At 40.1% G+C, this 22070-nt stretch overlaps 1 protein-coding gene across 1 annotated transcript in view; it reads right to left on the minus strand.

Annotated features, from left to right (window-relative positions):
- NIPA1 (NIPA magnesium transporter 1) overlaps window positions 1-22070 on the minus strand; it is a 56253-nt gene that overhangs the window by 25352 nt on the left and 8831 nt on the right. Inside the window, exons 2-3 of the mRNA XM_040227905.1 lie at window positions 4837-4884; window positions 3819-3909 (exon numbers count right to left, since the gene is read on the minus strand). Coding sequence (XP_040083839.1) covers window positions 3819-3909; window positions 4837-4884 — 139 coding nt within the window. The remainder of the gene's footprint in view (window positions 1-3818; window positions 3910-4836; window positions 4885-22070) is intronic.

Here is a 22070-nt window from a genome sequence, read left to right on the forward strand (position 1 = left end):
CTGAAAAATGCTAATATAGAGAAAGCAAATGATGGAGAAAGTGGGACAGAATTTAGTAATCAGTGTGTCTGGGTGAGGGAATATGAATACTGTTTTGATTATTGTTCTTAACCTTGTAAAGTGAAGTCACTCAGTCGTGTCCGACTCTTTGAGATCCCATGGACTGCAGCCTACCAGGCTCCTCCATCCATGGGATTTTCCAGGCAAGAGTACTGGAGTAGCGTGCCATTGCCTTCTCCCTGCTGCTGCTGCTGCTGCTGCTGCTGCTGCTGCTGCTAAGTCGCTTCAGTTGTGTCCAACTCTGTGCGACCCCATAGACAGCAGCCCTTCAAGCTCCCCCGTCCCTGGGATTCTCCAGGCAAGAACACTGGAGTGGGTTGCCATTTCCTTCTCCAATGCATGAAAGTGAAATGTGAAAGTGAAGTCGCTCAGTCATGTCCAACTCTTATCGACCCCATGGACTGCAGCCTACCAGGCTCCTCTGTCCACAGGATTTTCCAGGCAAGAGTACTGGAGTGGGGTGCCATTGCCTTCTTAACCTTGTATTTTCCTATAATTTGGAAATTATTTCCAAATAAAGCATTTTTAAAAGCCTTTTAAAAGTACTATGCTATTTTAGAAAAGGCAGAGGAACCAGAGATCAAATTGCCAACAGCTGCTGGATCATCAAAAAAGCAAGAGTTCCAGAAAAAACATCTATTTCTGCTTTATTGACTATGCTAAAGCCTTTGACTATGTGGATCACAATAAAATGTGGAAAATTCTGAGAGAGATGGGAATACCAGACCAGCTGACCTGCCTCTTGAGAAACCTGTATGCAGGTCAGGAAGCAACAGTTAGAACTGGACATGGAACAACAGACTGGTTCCAAATAGGAAAAGGAGGACGTCACGGCTGTATACTGTCACCCTGCTTATCTAACTTCTATGCAGAGTACATCATGAGAAACGCTGGGCTGGAAGAAGCACAAGCTGGAATCAAGATTGCTGGGAGAAATATCAATAACCTCAGATATACAGATGACACCACCCTTATGGCAGAAAGTGAAGAGGAACTAAAAAGCCTCTTAATGAAAGTGAAAGAGGAAAGTGAAAAAGTTGGCTTAAAGCTCAACATTCAGAAAACAAAGATCATGGCATCTGGTCACATCACTTCATGGGAAATAGATGGGGAAACAGTGGAAACAGTGTCAGACTTTATTTTGGGGGGCTCCAAAATCACTGCAGATGGTGATTTCAGCCATGAAATTAAAAGAGGGTTACTCCTTGGAAGGAAAGTTATGACAAACCTAGATAACATATTGAAAAGCAGAGACATTACTTTGCCAACAAAGGTCCGTCTAGTCAAGGCTATTGTTTTTCCAGTGGTCACGTATGGATGTGAGAGTTGGACTGTGAAGAAAGCTGAGCGCCGAAGAATTGATGCTTTTGAACTGTGGTGTTGGAGAAGACTCTTGAGAGTCCCTTGGACTGCAAGGAGATCCAACCAGTCCATCCTAAAGGATGTCCTGGGTGTTCACTGGAAGGACTGATGCTGAGGCTAAAACTCCAATACTTTGGCCACCTCATGCGAAGAGTTGACTCATTGGAAAAGACTCTGATGCTGGGAGGGATTGGGGGCAGGAGGCGAAGGGGACAACAGAGAATGAGATGGCTGGATGGCATCACCGACTTGATGGATACGAGTTTGAGTGAACTCCGGGAGTTGGTGATGGACAGGGAGGCCTGGCTTGCTGTGATTCATGGGGTCGCAAAGAATCAGGCACAACTGAGTGATTGAACTGAACTGAACTGATGCTGTGCTGATTACTCTATCATACATTAAACCACTGCAGGGAAAACTGGACCTCTCTGGGGGCTCTCTATTCTACTTCACTGATGAGAGACATCTTTTTTCCCAGTGCCACATTCTTTTCATCTCTATTTCTATATAATTCTAGCAACCTCATTTCATTAACAAAAATAGAACTGTTTTTAAAATATATATACATACTTACCTATATATTGATATGTTTGGTTTTTCCAAATTAATTTTAGTTTTGTTATTTTTAAAAAAATCTTTTATTGGTATCCTGATTTGAAAGCACTCTTTCAATCCAGAATGCCATTTCACACACTTCTTTGGGAAACATCTCCTGAAGACTTAAGAGTAGTGAACATTTCTGGTTAGGAGACCTAATTATCAAAGTCCATAAGAATAGTTCTTTGGAAGTTAATGAAACAAGGCATTTTAATATATGTACCTTAAATATGCAAAGATCACATAGCTGGGTTGTTTATTTGCCTGATCATTTTTCAGGAAACAGAAAGAGAGGCTGGGCTCTGAAAGGCTGAAGCAATGATTCCCCAATGACGGCACCACTCATGTAATCCAAGCTTTTCAAGGTCATCCAAAATGAAAAGTGACATTAATCCACACGTAATACTAAGAATATGTTTGCATTAGAAAAATATACTACAAATGCATTTTCAAAAGTTGACATGTTGGAAAATGCTTTTGTATTTTTTAGGCTATAGAACTTTAAAGCCTAAGTGACTTTAAATTAACTACATCTATCACAGATATATTTCTCTACAAGTATTTGTAGCTCCGTCTGAAACACAGCAGCATACCAATATATCAGTGAGTTAGAAACTTGGATTCTATTTCACTTCTATTTTATCTCTGTTTATTAACAATTTCTTCAAAGGTAAAATAATATAAATAGGATCACTAAAGGATATGTGTTAATATAGCAGTCCTCAACCTTTTTACTACCAAGGACCGGTTTCACAGAAGACAATTTTTCGATGGATGGGGGTGGGCGGTGGGGTGGGGAATGATAGTTTAGGCAATAATCAGAGTGACAGGCAGGATGGTGCAGGTGGTGACGCAAGTTATGGCGAGCAATGGGGTGCAGCATGTGAAGCTTCGCTTGCTCGCTCACTGCATACCTCGTGCTATACAGCCAGGTTCCTTACAGGCCAAGGACTGCTACCAGTCTGTGGCATGGGGGTTGGGGATCCTGTGTTAATGTATTTAATAACTGTCTCACAAAATCATTTTCAAATGAGAAAGAGCCCATTAGTGGTGGGTGGTAGCTTTCATGTTCCCAATCCTCTCTTTTCCCTTTTGTCCCATATCTGGATAACCTCATAAAAAGGAGAGCTTATAATGTTAGGCCCCAGCATACTCAGTCCCTTAGCACTAAAATTTCAAAGCATGCAAACCCTACCCTGAGCATGAGACTCTCTACCTGGCTTACCTCCTAACTATAATAAAAACTCAAAGCCCTGAATTGTTCCCATTCTACTCCAGATCAAACCAGAGCCATTTTCCTTGAATGATACATTTACTATTGACTGTTGTGAGTAACAAATCCTTTTCATACCCACGGGAGCCCAGGTGTCATTTGTCCCAATCTCCGTAACTTCCTGAGGCAGGGGACTGCCTAGCATCCAGTAGGAGATGGCAAATAAAACAAAGAAAACACCAACTGACAGTTTTGCTTACTGATTTCTCAGAATCACTTGCCAAGGAGCTAGGATGATTCCAATCTCTAGGAAGTCCTCCAGAGAAAGACAAGGAGAGTAATAGCATCATGTTTGTAATCATGAATAAGTTAGAATTTGAAATATACTAAAGCAAATGTCTAAGAGAAGGTTACTAATTCACACAACTAAATCTGAAGGGATAAAATTAAGCCCAGAAGTACAATACTAAGGACCTAACTTCAGTTACTTTTACTTTTATTATTTTAACAAAAACATTTAAAATGGAAACTTTTCTTATACCTAAACTACACATTAAAAACCAAAACACAGAATCCCAGTTCTCACCCAAATGGCACTCCAAGGGCACCAAGAGGAGTCACCAGGACCGTGGGGACCGCTGTGTAAGCCAGGAAGTTTCCAATCTGGCCAACAGCCACTGTCAAGAGAATCATAAGGATATCACTGCAATTACAAAACTCACTTTGAGCATCATCACAGAGTTGAATTTTGCAAGACTGTGCTCTGAAAGGGCTTCTTTTCCATTCCAGGTGAGGAAGGCTATATGGGACACTGTTTGCATGTTTAAGAGTCCTGAGGGCAGAGGACAGCAGGCCCAGTCGTGTCTATCACTGGCCCGGTTAGTCAAGGGAGTAGCTTCAACTTGCTATGAAAATTCCCAACTTAACCAACAGTGATTGACAGTGGATGCAATAAAAGTGTATTTCCACTTTCTTCTTAACATATCCCTGTTTTAAGAGAGATCATATAGAGCTTTCCATGTCCCTTCAAGTGGCCTGGGATGCATTCCAGTGACATACTGCTGGCACGTCTGGTGGAAACACTATTGCCTGCACAGGACTGTGTCTGAGGCTGCATCAAGATAAAGCTCAAACATGAGTTCTTCAATAAAGCAACATCTGCCAGAAAATTTCTTGCCTAAAGACAACATGTGACAAATGGACCTCAAGATACATCTGAAATATCTAACAAAATTTTTCTTTACATATTTAATGTTCTGAAGTCTAATTTTATAACACATGACCTCTGTTAAGGCTGAGTGAAGAAACTCTCCTTTGTAAACCAATGACACTGAGCAAAAGTTTACCATATGCCCACAGACTAACCACAGATGAGGAAGCAAGAGCTGCTTTAATTTCTTCAGACCCAGGGCAATCTTTATTCAGACCTGGATAAAATTCAGGGCTAATTTCAGGCAGCAGGAACCTCTACTCTCTCCCTCCATTCCTCCCCACCCTCTTGGTCCTCATTCCAAAGAACAAGCTAAGCTCAAACCACAACCTCCCTGCCAGACAAATGACTGATCTTGCAAAAGACCAAGCTTTTCACCAAAAAGAATACTTACTTGCAATTGTTCCTGCCCACCATACAATGTCTGTTAAGTAGGAGGTACCTGTAAAGAGTGAGATAAACGTGTCAGGAAAGTATGAAGCGAGAGGCTTACAAGCTACATAGTGAAAAGAGGAAGTCAATCCAAACAAATAAAATCTTTATAAACTGTAGGGTTTTTTGGCTCAACATGTCACCTAGGGACAAATATTCTCTGTAGTAACATTTTATATGTTGATTTCAAATGAGATTTGATCTTCAAAGTACAATTCTCTCATGCATTTACAGAAACCCATGTACATGATAATTTTACTAGCATAGGGTTTAATGACTTGCTACTTAAACAGGTTACTCAATGTTCATAATGCAGAAGCTCTGTGACATGACTCTTTTTGAAACCATGTGAAAATGGCTGAAAGCAGACCCTTACATTCACTCAATGACTGACACTGTACACAGTGCTTTCTCTTTTACTCCCTGAGATTACCCTCCTACGTTCCCATGCATGCCAGGGTAGGCAGAGATGGGAGCAGCTGTCCAGGCCCTCGTCACATCCAGCCCTCCTTTTGTCCTTCTTCAGGTATGTCAAAATGCTCCTAGTCCAAGAGGCTTTTTTCACTTCAGATTAAAATACCTAATTCTATTTGGATGTTTTAATTTTTAGTAATTTGGTATAATGAACATAGGAAGCCAACCTGTTTCACTGAGAAGCAGAGCTCCAGGTATTTAAAAAGTACCTTTAAAAAATGAGATCAATAAGTAATGATAAAGTAGAAGGAATGGTCTAATTCAAATAGCACCATATGGCAACATCACAGTAAAAACTTATTCAGGCAAGAACCATCGATGGATACTAAATGGGTGAATGAAAGCTTGTTGAGGGATAGGATTGTCACATAGTCTCCATGGATCACCTCCACCAGTTTTATAATCACAAGAGATAAAGTTACCTTTGGGCTTCCCAGGTGGCACCAGTGGTAAAGAACTTGCTTGCCAATGCAGGAGACATAAGAGATGTGGGTTTGATCCCTGGGTCGGGAAGGTCCCCTGGAGAAGGGAATAGCAACCCACGCCAGCATTCTTGCCTGGAGAAACCCATGGACAGAGGAGCCTGACAGGCTACAGTCCATAAGGTCGTATAGAGTCAGACATGACTGAAGCAACCAGCACGCACAGCATGCAAGACTCTGATGAACATCACCTTAACCTAATGGTCAAAGTCAAGTTTAACACAACCTGCAGCGGGACAAGCCACACGGTGTCCTCCTGTGGGTGTACCAAGAAGGGTATAACATTATGTCTTCAGAGCTCCTACCAGAGGGCATCACCTGATCTAATCACAAGGAAATTGTGAAATGGTCCATGTATCAGCTGGCCTGTACTCTTTGAAATCGGCAATGTCATGAAAGACAACTGTTGCCGATGACAGGAAATTAAAAGAGATGTGACTAAACACAACACATGATGTTAGATGGAAAAAAGGCTGCTATAGAGGACAGCGTGGAGTAACTGGCAAAACCAGCTGGACTGCTGTAGGTAACAGAGTAACAAAACCTCTTCACTTACTACATGAGAATGTGACTTACGGTCCACTTTTTGAGGGCTAACAGGATGAAAATGACCCCTGATGGGTAAGTGGCACCTAACTGGAGGTGCATGAACACCTGCAGGAGACTATCACTTAAGCTCCCCCTTAGTGCAATGCCTCTGGGAACAAGCACAGCTCTTTTTATGAGGGTCTGGGAGTTCTGCATCTACAGCTTTATACTGGGGGGCGTGAGGCTGGTAAGGATAGGCAGTTGAGCACCACCTGCTGCAGTTCTGCCTCTAAGCCCTCAAACTGTACCCTTAAAGAGCACCCTATAGCTCTGCCTCTGCTATCAGGCTCCAAAGCAGAGGGCCTGACACTGGCTCCTGTCCCATGTCCTTCTGAATGTGCCTGATATGAATATGGCCCATGGTGTCCTACATGTCTGAAAATACAGCTGAGCCTAAGAATGCCCTGCAGTGAACACTGCAGAACAACTATCAACTATTAATACCGAATCCTGGTTGAATTTCCCAAAAGTGCTGTGGCTAGTTTAGAGCATGTCCTTACTTACATGTGAAATCTTAAAGAAAGAAAGAGAAAAAGACAGAATTGTCAAAGCAATCCTGAAGGGAAAAAAACTAAGCCATAGGCATAATCCTAGACCGCAGACAATACTACAAAGCTACAGTAACTAAGACAGTGTGGTACTGGTACACACACAGACAGATCAATGAAACAGGACACAGATTCCAGAAATAAACCTACAGACTCAGGGTCAATCAACCTTCAACTAAAGAGGCAAGAATATACAATGAAGAAAAGACATTCTCTTCAGCAAATTGTGCTTGGAAAGCTGGACAGCCTCACATAAATCAATGAAAGTAAAACACTCCCTCACATCATATACAAAAAATAAACTCAAAATGGCTTAAAGAGATTTCCCTGGTGGTCCAGTGGTTAAGACTCTGTGCTTTCAACACAGGCAGTGTGGGTTCAATCCCTGGTCAGAGAAATAGGATCCCACATGCTGTGTGGCATGAGCAAAATTAAAAAAAAAAAAAAGCCTTAAAGACCTATATATAAGGCATGACACCATAAAACTCCTGAAAGAGAACACAGACAAAACATTCTCTGATATAAATTGTAAAAATAGTTTCTTGGCTCAGGCTCCCAAAGTAAAAGAAATAAAAGCAAAAATAAACAAACTGTACTGAATCAAACTTAAAAACTTTTGCACGGCAAAGGAAACCATCAACAAAACAGAAAGACAACCTATGGAATGGGAGAAAATATTTGCAACTGATACAACCAAAGAAGACTGATATCCAAAATATACGGCTTATACAATTCAATATCAAAAACAACCTGATCAAAAAATGGGAAAATCTAAATAGACATTTCTCCAAAGAAGACATACAGATGGCTAATATGCACATGAAAAGATGCTCAACATCACTCATTATCAAAGAAATTCAAGTCAAAATCACAATGAAGTATGGCCTCAAACCAGTCAGAATGGTTATCATTAAAAAGTCTATAAACAATAAATGCTAGAAAGGATGTGGAGAAAAGAGAACTCTCCTACACTGTTGGTGGGAATGTAAATTGGTACAGCCACTATGGAAAACAGTATGGCAATTCCTTAAAGAACTAAAAACAGAGCTATCATATGATCCAGCAATCCTATTCTTTGTGATATACTGGGAAAGATGTAAACTCCAATCTGAAAAGATACATTCACCCCCATGTTCACAGCAGCACTATTTACAATAGCCAAGACATGAAAGCAACCTAAGCATCCATCAACAGATGAATGGACAGACATGCAGTGTATGGGAATACATGTGTTTGTGTATGGAATATTGCTCAGCCATTAAAAAGAATGAAATATTGCCATTTGCAGCAATGCATGGGCCTCGAGATTATCATACTAAGTGAAGTAAGTCAGACAGAGAAAGATAAACAATTATACAATATCAATACAATTAAACAATATGTGGAATCTAAAAATAATACAAATGAATCCATAAACAAAACAGAAACAGACTCATAGACATAGAAAACAAACTGATGGTTACCAAAGAGGAAAGGGAGGGGCAGATAAACAAGGAGTATGGGATTGACAGATAGACAGTACTATATATAAAACAGATAAGCAACAAGAATTTACTGTGTAACAGAAAATAAGAGTCAACATCTTGTAATAATCTTATTTACTTATAAGTACATATAATAAACTTATTATGTAAAATAATCTGAAAAATACAATTATATATATAAAACTGAACCACTTTGCTGAATACTTGAAATTAATATAATATTATAAACCAACTACATTAGGATTTAAAATTTTTTTAACAAAACCAAACTCATATGTACAAAAAGATTGGTGGTGGCCATAGGCAAGGGGTGGGGGAAATGGGTGAAGGGGGTCAGTTCAGTTCAGTTCAGTTCAGTCACTCAATCGTGTCCGACTCTTTGCAACCCCATGAATCGCAGCACACCAGGCCTCCCTGTCCATCACCAACTCCCAGAGTTCACTCAGACTCGCGTCCATCGAGTCGGTGATGCCATCCAGCCATCTCATCCTCAGTCATCCCCTTCTCCTCCTGCCCCCAACCCCTCCCAGCATCAGAGTCTTTTCCAATGAGTCAACTCTTCGCATGAGGTGGCCAAAGTATTAGAGTTTCAGCTTTAGCATCATTCCTTCCAAAGAAATCCCAGGGTTGACCTCCTTCAGAATACACTGGTTGGATGTCCTTGCAGTCCAAGGGACTCTCAAGAGTCTTCTCCAACATCACAGTTCAAAAGCATCAATTCTTCAGCGCTCAGCTTTCTTCACAGTCCAACTCTCACTTCCATACATGACTACTGGAAAAACCACAGCCTTGACTAGAAGGACCTTAGTCGGCAAAGTAATGTCTCTGCTTTTGAATATGCTATCTAGGTTGGTCATAATTTTTCTTCCAAGGAGTAAGCGTCTTTTAATTTCATGGCTGCAATCACCATCTGCAGTGATTTTGGAGCCCCCTAAAATAAAGTCTGACACTGTTTCCACTATTTCTCCATCTATTTCCCATGGAGTGATGGGACCGGATGCTATGATCTTCATTTTCTGAATGTTGAGCCAACTTTTTCACTTTCCTCTTTTACCTTCATCAAGAGGCTTTTTAGGTTCTCTTCACTTTCTGCCATAAGGGTGGTGTCATCTGCATATCTGAGGTTATTGATATTTCTCCCATAAATCTTGATTCCAGCTTGTGCTACTTCCAGCCCAGCGTTTCTCATGATGTACTCTGCATATAAGTTAAATAAGCAGAGTGACAATATACAGCCTTGACGTCCTCCTTTTCCTATTTGGAACCAGTCTGTTGTTCCATGTCCAGTTCTAACCGTTGCTTCCTGGCCTGCATACAGATTTCTCAAGAGGCAGGTTAGGTGGTCTGGTATTCCCATCTCTTTCAGAATTTTCCACAGCTTATTGTGATCCACACAGTCAAAGGCTTTGGCATAGTCAATAATGCAGAAGTAAATGTATCTCTGGAACTCTCTTGCTTTTTCCATGATCCAGCGGATGTTGGCAATTTGATCTCTGGTTCCTCTGCCTTTTCTAAAACCAGCTTGAACATCTGGAAGTTCATGGTTCACGTATTGCTGAAGCCTAGCTTGGAGAATTTTGAGCATTACTTTACTAGAGTGTGAGATCAGTGCAATTGTGTGGTAGTTTGAGCTTCTTTGGCATTGCCTTTCTTTGGGATTGGAATGAAAACTGACCTTTTCTAGTCCTGTGGCCACTGCTGAGTTTTCCAAATTTCCTGGCATATTGAGTGCAGCACTTTGACAGCATCATCTTTCAGGATTTGAAATAGCTCAACTGGAATTTCACCTCCACTAGTTTTGTTCATAATGATGCTTTCTAAGGCCCACTTGACTTCACATTCCAAGATGTCTGGTTCTAGATGAGTGATCACACCATTGTGGTTATCTTGGTCGTGAAGATCCTTTTTGTATAGTTCCTCTGTGTATTCATGCCACCTCTTCTTAATATCTTCTGCTTCTGTTAGGTCCATACCATTTCTGTCCTTTATCGAGCCCATCTTTGCATGAAATGTTCCCTTGGTATCTAATTTTCTTGAAGAGATCTCTAGTCTTTCCCATTCTGTTCTTTTCCTCTATTTCTTTGCATTGATCGCTGAAGAAGGCTTTCTTATCTCTTCCTGCTATTCTTTGGAACTCTGCATTCAGGTGCTTATATCTTTCCTTTTCTCCTTTGCTTTTCACTTCTCTTCTTTTCACAGCTATTTGTAAGGCTTCCCCAGACAGCCATTTTGCTTTTTTGCATTTCTTTTCCATGGGGATGGTCTTGATCCCTGTCTCCTGTACAATGTCACAAACCTCATTCCATAGTTCATCAGGCACTCTATCTATCAGATCTAGGCCCTTAAATCTACTTCTCACTTCCACTGTATAATGGTACAAAATTCCAGCCATAAAATAAATAAGTCCTAGGGACACATTGTATAGCATGGTGACTATAGTTGATAATACTATATTGTATATGAGTGTTGCTAAAAGTAGATCTTAAAGAGTCTTATCACAGGGGAAAATTGTTACCATGTGTGGTGATAAATGTTAACTAGACTTATTGTGGTGATCATTTCACAATATATACATATATCAAATAATTACACAGTACAACTGAAACTAATAAAATATTATATATAAATTTTATCTTGATTTTTTTTAAAAAAGAATACTAAGTACCCACTTAAAATAAAAAATTTTGTTTGTGAATCACTGTTGTACGTGTATCACTAATACTGTACATCAACTATACTTCAATAAAAATACAATTTAAAAATCAGTCATTCATCTCCATTTACCTCATTAAAGGAAGATTCCCAGTTCATCAGGTGATATGCACACATACATGCATGCATGCTCAGGGGCTTCAGTCAAGTCTGCTGCTTTGTGACCCCATGGACTGTAGCCCACCAGGCTCCTCTGTCCATGGGCTCCTCCAGGCAAAAATGCTGGAGTGAGTCGCCACGCCCTCCTCCAGGGGATCTTCCCAACTCAGGTATTGAACCTGCATCTCCTGTAATTCCTACACTGCAGGCAGATTCTTTACATGCTGAGCCATCAGGGAAGCTCACATATATATGTATATAAAATTAAAAATAACAACAACAACAAACTTAGGGTCTGTCCTGGTGGTGCAGTGGCTAAAGACTCCACATTCCCAATGCAGGAGGCCCAGGTTCAATCCCTGGTCAGAGAACTGAGATCCCATGTGCCATGAGGTACAGTCAAAAACAAAAACCCAAAAGCACCACATGACATAACCAAGAGTTCACTCGCCACAGCTAAAGACCCTGCATGCCCCAACAGAGACTGCAGATCCCAGGGGCTACAGCTAAGACTCGGCACAGCCTAAACACATGAATAAATAATTCTATAAGAAAGGAAATGTCCCTGTACCTAGAAAAGTACATACTGTTTATTTAAAAATGAAAGGTCATAAAGCCCACATTCAAATACAGTGTATGAGGAGCCTCATGGATAGTTAGTTCCCTAACAAAACAAACATAACTGGTAAATAAGGCAATAAAATAAAGGCAATAAAAATAAAATAAAGTCTCTGGAAATTGTCTCAAGAGGATACAGCAAATAAAGAAACATTTTTTCAAGAAAATCAATAAAATCTCAGTAAGAACAGTGAGTCTTCAGCACATGAGCCAAGACCCACTTCTGTCCCTGCTGCAGCTCAGCTGTACAGAAGCTCTACTCTAAGCTGGTGAGACCAAAAGACAGGGCTCCTTCCCCCCTCAGCTCTCAGTCACCAGAAAAGCAGGCCTCCAGCACTTCCAATCCCTTCCAACTTCAAGTTGAAGAGATTAAATATCTGGTTAATCCATCCAAGGGTTGGAGGCTCACTTCCTTCACTCAGTCCCTACTTTTAGGGTAGAGACTCTACTCTAGCCATGGCAGGCCCTGATCATCCTGTCCCAAGCATGAAGATAAATGTAGGGTGAAGATCCTACATCTGGAGAGGCAAGAAGAGAAGATCAGAGGCTACCACCCCCACTCACTAACTATTCTCAGGTAAATCTGGCTGAATTTAACAGGATAAGGTTGTAAAGTAATTTATGCACTGCAGCATTGTCAAAAACAGTAGAGCTACTAGACAGCAATTAGTAGATCTGGATGTAGTACCCAATGAGGCAGACAACAAGGAAATCAGGGTAAGAAATGGTCAAAGACTGCCAGTTGCCAGTTGGATGACCACTGTCATCCCCAGGTAAAGGTGCACATATCCAAGGCTATCCCCTCTGAGGAGTGACATCAGAGACTTCACATTGCAGGGGAATGATAAATGGGTAAATATACATTATCAAAGTACTCTAAGTCACTAAATAAATAAACAAACAACAGTTTGGCGGTGGGGGCAGGAGAATATGCATCTAGAGTTGCTACCACATATTACTTAAAATGTCTCAATATCAACAAAAATATCATGAGGTAACAACAACAATCATGGGAAACAGATGGAGAAACAGTGGAAATGCTGTCAGACTTTATTTTGGGGGGCTCCAAAATCACTGCAGATGGTGATTGCAGCCATGAAATTAAAAGATGCTTACTCCTTGGAAGAAAAGTTATGAGCAACCTAGATAGCATATTCAAAAGCAGAGACATTACTTTGCCGACTAAGGTCCGTCTAGTCAAGGCTATGGTTTTTCCAGCGGTCATGTATGGATGTGAGAGTTGGACTGTGAAGAAGGCTGAGCACCAAAGAATTGATGCTTTTGAACTGTAATGTTGGAGAAGACTCTTGAGAGTCCCTTGGACTGCAAGGACATCCAACCTGTCCATTCTGAAGGAGATCAGCCCTGGGATTTCTTTGGAAGGAATGATGCTAAAGCTGAAACTCCAGTACTTTGGCCACCTCATGCGAAGAGTTGATTCATTGGAAAAGACTCTGATGCTGGGAGGGATTGGGGGCAGGAGGAGAAGGGGACAACAGAGGATGAGATGGCTGGATGGCATCACTGACTCAATGGACGTGAGTCTGAGTGAACTCCGGGAGTTGGTGATGGACAAGGAGGCCTGGTGTGCTGCGATTCATGGGGTCGCAAAGAGTCGGACATTACTGAGCGACTGAACTGAACTGAACTGAACAACAACAAAACCCATTTCAAAAATGGGGAAAAGATTGGAATAGATGTTTCTCCAGAGAAGATATATAAATAGCCAATAAGCACATGTAGAGACGCTCAAAATCACTAATCATTAGGGAAATGCAAATTGTAACAATGATGAGATACCACCTACACCCATTAGAAAGGCTACTATCAAAACAAACAAACAAAAATCCAGAAAACAGCAAGTGTTGGTAAAGATACAGAGAAATTGAAAGAAACCCTTGCTGATTGCTGGTGAGAATGAAAAATGGTGCACTTGCTGTGGATAACAGAATGGCAGTACCTCAGAAAGTTACATATAGACTTGGCATATGATCCAGCAATCCCCCTTCTGGGTATACATCCATAGAAACTGAAAGCACAAATTTGAACAAGTATGTGCACACTTATGTTCTTAGTAGCATTATTCACAATAGCTGAAAAGCCATTAGAATCCACATGTCTATCAATGGATGAATAGATAAATTGATAAAATATAATGCATATATTCCCTTTTGTTATACATGAAACAGCAAGCAGTACAAAATGCACTGTACCAGTGCTTTAGTAGTATAAGTCTTTCTTGCACTAACTATAAAAGTTCTGGAAAAGAACTATTGAAGCGATGATTATTACCTGATTGGTAATAATAAAAAAAGAATTTTTACCTGAAAAAAATTATAAGATGCACCAAACAAACAAGAAAGCATGCACTATATTACCAATAGCATTTAAAGGGGGGAATGCAAGCAACAAAACTGCCCGTGAGAGCGCCCAGATTTTAGATATAACAAAAACTTCAAACCAGTTATTTAAAATATGTTCAAATAACTAAAGGAAATCATGCTTAAATAAATAAAGATATGATGACAACTCATCATCAAATAGAGTATCAATAGACACAACGTATTTTTTTAAAAATGAAAAGCCAACTTTAAATTCTGGGGTTGAAAGGTAAAATGACCAGAATGAAAAAATCAATAGCAGATTTTAACTTCCTGGCAGAAGAAAGAATCAGTGAACTTGAAGACATATTGATAAAGATTATACATTCTGGAAAACATTAACAGAGAACAAGAACTAAAGAGAGAGAGGTACAAAGAAAAATTAACAGCACCTCAGAGAAATGTGGGACATCATTAAGAATATCCATAGATATAATGTGACTATCAGAGGAAAAGAAAGTGTCAGAAAAAATATTCAAGGAAAAATAGCTGAAACTTACTCAAACGTGATTTAAAAAAAAAAATCTACACATCCAGGAAGCTCATAAAACTCCAATAAGACAAACAGAAAGATATCCACACCCAGTCACATGATGGTAAAATGCTCAAAGACAAAATTGGGAAAGAAGCAAGAGAAAAACAACTTACAACAAGGGAATTCCAGTAAGATTAACAACTGACTTCTCAGCAAAATAGTGGAGGCCAGAAAGCAGTGGAATAATATAGTCAAAGTTCTTAAAGGAGAAACTGTCAAGCAACAATCTTACATCCAGCAAAACTATCTTTCAAATATGAAGGCAAAACAAAGACATTCCCAGATAAGTAAAACCAAAGAGATTTGAGAACAAATGTAGCTTATAATAAATATTAAATGAAGTTCTTCAGGTGAAAGCAAGTAAATTCAGACAGTATTTTGAATACATACACACACACACTCCAGTAATGACAGAGGTATCTGTGTCATTATAAAAGTCAGTGGAAATGAGAATATATTGTCCTTTCTCATCTTAGCTGATTTGAAAAGGTACTGAATGTATATTATTGTATTGTCAGATCAGTAACATACAGCATTATACATTATATATATACACACATATCTATAACATATAGTAATAAATTTGATATGGGCAGCACAAAGGATATGTGTGTGCAAAGTTTTACCAAGCAAGAACATGATAACTTGATGGTAACTTGATCCACAGGAACAAATGAAGAAAATAAGAAATGGTAAATAAGAAAGTAACATAACAAGGACTTCTCTGTGGACCAGTGGCTAAGACTCCACATTCCTAATGCAGGAGGCCTGGGGTTGACCCCTGGTCTGGGGGCCTCCTTGGTGGCTCAGACAGTAAAGAGTCTGCCTGTGGTGCAGGAGATCTGGGTTTGATCCCTGGGTTGGGAAGATCCCCTGGAGAAGTAAATGGCAACCCACTATGGTATTCTTGCCTGGAAAATCCCATGAATGGAGGAGCCGGACAGGCTACAGTCCATGGGGTCAAAAAGTCAGACACAACTGAGTGACTTCACTTTGTTTCAGGGAACTATCCCACATGCTACAATTAAGAGTTTGCATGCCACAGCTAAAATCCAGCATGCCACAAAGAAGACTGAAGACCCCAGGTGCTGCAACAAAGACCAAGCACAGCCAAATAATTTCTTTAAAAAGAAACATAAACACTATAAATCTGTATTCAACTTTCTTTGTTTTCTAAGCCTCTTTGGTATATAGAATAAGTTAAATAAGCAGGGTGACAATATATACAGCCTTGACGTACTCCTTTTCCTATTTGGAACCAGTCTGTTGTTCCATGTCCAGTTCTAACTGTTGCTTCCTGACCTGCATACAGGTTTCTCAAGAGGCAGGTCAGCTGGTCTGGTATTCCCATCTCTCTCAGAATTTTCCACAGTTTATTGTGATCCACACAGTCAAAGGCTTTGACATAGTCAATAAAGCAGAAATAGATGTTTATTCTGGAACTCTCTTGCTTTTTCGATGATGCAGCGGATGTTGGCAATTTGACCTCTGGTTCCTCTGCCTCTTCTAAAACAGCATAGTACTTTTAAAAAGGATTTTAAAGATGCTTTATTTGGAATTAATTTCCAAATTATAGGAAAATACAAGGTTAAGAACAATAATCAAAACAGTATTCATATTTCCTCACCCAGACACACTGATTACTAAATTCTATCCCACTTTCTCCATCATTTGCTTTCTCTATATTAGCATTTTTCAGCCTTGATATTATCGACCTAGGGGCCAGGTAATTCTTTGCTTTGAGGGTCCAGTCTGTGCTTTGTAGGGTGTTTAGCAGCATTCCTGGCTTCCACCCACAAGATACTGGTAGTTCCTCTTCCCCAAAATGTGTTTGGACATAAGCAAATGTCACCTTGTGGGGCAAATCACCCCTGTTTGAGAAACACTGTTCTGTTATGAATGTGATGTTTGTTTCGTTTTTTGGATTTTGTTTTCGATGCTTATGAGATTAGTTATGTTTGTCACGATCTTTACCCTTAAACACTCTGACTTGTGTTTCCTGAGACTAGAAACATCTTCTTCATAACAATGGTACAATCAATTTTGATAGATTTCACTTTATTTTAATGTTAAATGTATCTTTCTGATCTGCCCTCCCTATTCCAATTTTGTACATTGAGCCATTATACCCTTAATTCTATGCCATTAAGCTTTATACCATTATTTTTCCCTCTAGTGAATGATCTAGCATAGCAAGAGCTGCATATAGTTGCCATATCTCAAGTTTAAAAAAGAGAGTTTCTTATTCTTTTTTAGAAAAATAGTGTTGGGAAAACTGGTAAACAATTTGTAGGGACATCAACTTAAATCCTAATCAGAGCAGCGTGTCTGACTCTTCGTGACCCCAAGGACTGCAGCCTACCAGGCTCCTCCGTCCATGGGATTTTCCAGGCAAGAGTACTGGAGTGGGTTGCCATTGCCTTCTCCAATATAAAGTATACATTATCTTTATTATAAGCTACAACAATACATTGTTGGGTTTCTAACATAAAAAATGTAACATATATAACAATAATAAAGAAAGAAGTTACACTATATGTATGGCTGAGTCCCTTTGCTGCTTACCTGAAACTATCAGAATATTGTTAATTGGCTATAGCTCACTACAAAAGGTTTCTGGTGTTAAAAAAAAATTACAAAAAAAAAAAAAAGAAGAAGCAATGCAGCTGTATAGGAGTAATATTTCTATATCTACCTGGATTTAAATTAATATAAGTCTGAAGTAGATTCCATTAGCTAAAATATAATGGTAAGTCCTAGAGGAAATAACTAAAAAATATGGTGAAAAATCATTAAAGGAATTAAAATGCTACATTAGAGAAATTCACATAATGCAAATAAAGCTATAAATGAGTAGAGAAACAGAAAATCTACGAGATATATAGAAAAACATTAAATGGCATAAATCCAACTGTAAACAGTAAATGCCAACTGATTTATAGTATTGTTCAAGTCTTCTATTTCTCTGCTGATCTTCAGCCTTGTTTTTCTATCCATTTTGAATATAGGATACTAACATCTCCAACTGCTATTTTTTTTAAATTTTTATTTATTTGGTTGCATCAGGTCATAGTTGTGGTGCACAGGCTTAGTTGCCCCATGGCATGTGGGATCCTAGTTCCCCAACCAGGGATCAAACCAGCGTCCCCTCCATTGGAAGGCAGATTCTTCACCACTGGACCCCCTGGGAAGTCCGATCCAACCACTGCTTTTAATTGTCTCTCTCTCTCTTTATTCTGTCAATTTGGCTTCATGTATTTGGGGTGTTGTTGCTAGGTCCACATATATTTAGAAATGTTATATCTTCCTAAAGACTGAACCATTTCATCATTATAAAATGTCCTTCTTTGTCTCTAAGAACAATTTTTGTCTTAAAGTTTATTCTGTTTAATATATACATGGCCACTCCTGCTCTTTTTTGTGTGAAAATAAATATTCTTGCTTATTATTAAAATAGCTCTTCAGATACTTCATTCTAGATCTTGAAGATTGTTTTACAGCAAGTGAACACACTAATTTACTCAACAGCTTTTCAAAATTCTATATGTGATATTCAACAGATTTCAGGAACTTAGACATCAGTCACAATCTTTTCTGTTGGGGGTCTATGCTGAGGGTATGGGATCACTGCTACAGCAGCAGCTAGAATGCGGGCAATCCTGCAGTTCAAGGATGCCAGTACAAGGGGACCCACTGAGACTCTCCTCTTTCACTGCTTTCACTATCATACAACACTGTGATAGAGCGTATGCTTTTGATGGTTTGGAATGGATTCTCACTAAAATGGAATACCAGGAATGGCAAAATGACAAGATTCTGGTCTCCCTTTAGTCAAAGGGTACAAGTCAGGTACAAGTCAGCTATAAGTGTTTAGGGTCCCCCCACTCATACTCCCCAAGAGGAGCTTGAATTTCCTGAAATCCAAAAGTATTGCAATCACCTGCACCTTTTAAGTCAATATTAGGTAAAATTTTTCTGCTTTAATAGGCATTAAGTTATACTTCTAACTATACATCAAAGTGATACTTCCTCCACGTGGGCCCCAAGGACCCCAGTTCAGCATGTGCTCATGGAAGAAATCCCACTGCTCTTTCTGCTCATCCACCTGTGTGGTAGCTGCCCAAGGTTCCATCCTCTTGCAGCCAGAAACTCTTAGGAGCCTGCCTTCCATGTTAGGCCTTGGCCCTGCTATAGACATGATTTTTTTATGTCCTAAAATGACAGTTTCTTCATACTTTCATCTTCATCACTATCCTTAAACATCCTAGTTACTTAGCTGACACCCTCAGGGAGCCCTTGTTCAAGCTTATGTTCATGCTCATCCTCTTCCAGGCTGATAGTTGGGATTCTTCAAGTTCTCTGGCCTCAACAAGAACAAGGAGCTCAGAACTGTAGAACACTGATGATTTTCTGTTTGTTTATTTGACTGCACTTATGCCTCCTCCCCTCCACTCCTAGGTATGGTTTCCAAAGGTAGCAATATCTAAAGTCTAGAATTTTTCCCCCCTCATACTGGAAACCCTGGATGCTGAGAGTTCAATGGTTGTTTATAATAGCTGAACCATAAGACAAAGAACTGTTGTTCAAACACAAAAGAAGCTTCTCAGGATGAAAATACCAATTGGCAGTGATGTTGTCTCAGTTCAGTTCAGTCGCTCAGTCGTGTCCGACACTTTGCGACCCCATGAATCGCAGCACGCCAGGCCTCCCTGTCTATCACCAACTCCCGGAGTTCACTCAGACTCAACGTCCATCGAGTCTGTGATGCCATCCAGCCATCTCATCCTCTGTCATCCCCTTCTCCTCCTGCCCCCAATCCCTCCCAGCATCAGAGTCTTTTGCAGTGAGTCAACTCTTCACATGAGGTGGCCAAAGTACTGGAGTTTCAGCTTTAGCATCATTCCTTCCAAAGAAATCCCAGGGCTGATCTCCTTCAGAATGGACTGGTTGGATGTCCTTGCAGTCCAAGGGACTCTCAAGAGTCTTCTCCAACACCACAGTTCAAAAGCATCAATTCTTCGGCGCTCTGCCTTCTTCGCAGTCCAACTCTCACATCCATACATGACCAGAGGAAAAACCATAGCCTTGATGTTGTCTATTGATAGTCTATTGTCTATTGATATGATAATATCAATTGGCAGTGATGATGGACTATTGGCTTTTAAAACCTTCCATTTAGTTATAAACGGGTGTCAGAAATGTCCTTAAAATATTACTTTCTAGCACAAAAATACAGACAGTCATCTAGTTAGTATACCTCCTGATCATACCACAGGAAAATTACTTCCATTCACGAGTGCTCCCGAGAGGAAGAACAGAAGTTGCTGCTAACAGCAAAGCAGGAGTGGATCACTAAGTCCTTTACTAGCTAATTAATGCCTTAACTTAAAAGATGCTACATAGTTTTTACAGAGTTCTTTTAAAAAAAGAACTATCAAGAAAACTTCTTTCCTGACACCAACCAGCTAAATGAGAGCATTAACTAGACTCAATTTGGGCGCTTGGTATTCACCAATGTATGAATGGTGTTAGTACCTAAAGTTCTTTTGTATGTTTCTTATTAGATATGTAGAATCTACATTCCTAAAGAAATAGCTAGGCAATCTTGAAAAAGAAGAAAAAAACTGTGTGACTTATACTATGTGATTTTAAGATTATAAAACAACATAATCAAGACAAACTGGTGTAAGCATAGGCATCAACAATAAAAAGCTGAAGCTCTAATACTCTGGCCACCTGATGCAAAGAGCCAACTCAATGGAAGAGACCCTGATGCTGGGAAAGATCAAAAGCAGGGGGAGAAGGCGACACCAGAGGACAAGACGGTTGGATGGCATCACTGACTCAATGGACATGAGTTCAAGGAAACCCTGGGAATGATGAAGGACAGGGAAGCCTGGAGTGCTGCAGTCCATGGGGTGGCAAAGGGTCGGACACAACTGAGGGACTGAGCATACAATAAAAACAGAATACAATTCAGAAATACACTCATACATGTACACTCAGATCATGGACTAAAGCAGCAGTATAATTCAGTCAACAAATGAGGCAGAACCAAATGTCCACCAGGAGAGACCACACTGAACCTTGTCTCATACCTTCACTTCAGTTCAGTTCAATCACTCAGTCATGTCCAGCTCTGTGATCCCATGAACCGCAGCACGCCAGGCTTCCCTGTCCTCCACCAACTCCCCAAGCTTACTCAAACTCCTGTCCATTGAGTTGATGATGCCATCCAACCATCTCATCCTCTGTCATCCCCTTCTCCTCTGCCTTCAATCTTTCCCAGCATCAGGGTCTTTTCCAGTGAGTCAGTTCTTCGCATCATGTGGCCAAAGTATTGGAGTTTCAGCTTCAGCATCAGTCCTTCCAATGAATATTCAGGACTGATTTCCTTTAGGATGGACTGGTTGGATCTCCATGCAGTTCAAGGGACTCTCAAGAGTCTTCTCCAACACCACCGAACAAAAGCATCAGTTCATAGGTGCTCAGCTTTCTTTATGGTCCAACTCTCTCACATCCATACGTGGCTACTGGCAAAACCATAGCTTTGACTAGACGGACCTTTGTTGGCTAAGTATTGTCTCTGCTTTTTAATATGCAGTCTAGGTTGGTCATAACTTTTCTTCTAAGGAGCAAATGTCTTCTAATTTCATGGCTGCAGTCACATCTGCAGTGATTTTGGAGCCCCCCAAAAATAAAGTCTCTCACTGTTTCCATTGTTTCCCCATCTATTTGCCATGAAGTGATGGGACCAGATGCCATGATCTTAGTTTTCTGAATGTTGAGTCTTAAGCCAACTTTTTCACTCTCCTCTTTCACTTTCATCAAGAGGCTCTTTAGTTCTTCTTCACTTCTTCACTTTCTGCCATAAATGTGGCATATCTTGACTCATACCTCAGTCATATACAAAAATTAATTCAAGATGGCTTACAAAAAGATCTTAATGACCCAGATAACCACGATGGTGTGCACACTCACCTACAGCCAGACATCCTGGAGTGTGAAGTCAAGTGGATCTTAGGAAGCATCAGTACAAACAAAGCTAGAAGAGGTGACAGAATTCTAGCTGAGCTATTTAAATCCTAAAAGATGATGGAACAACAGACTGGTTCAAAACTAAGAAAGGAGTACGTCAAAGCTGTATATTGTCACCCTGCTTATTTAACTCATATGCAGAGTACATCATGTCAAATGCCATGCTGGATGAAGCACAAGCTCCAATCAAGACTGCCAGGAGAAATATCAATAACCTCAGATACGCAGATGACACCA

The sequence above is a fragment of the Oryx dammah genome, unplaced genomic scaffold, assembly GCF_014754425.2.
Source record: "Oryx dammah isolate SB20612 unplaced genomic scaffold, SCBI_Odam_1.1 HiC_scaffold_27, whole genome shotgun sequence".
NCBI lineage: Eukaryota > Metazoa > Chordata > Mammalia > Artiodactyla > Bovidae > Oryx > Oryx dammah.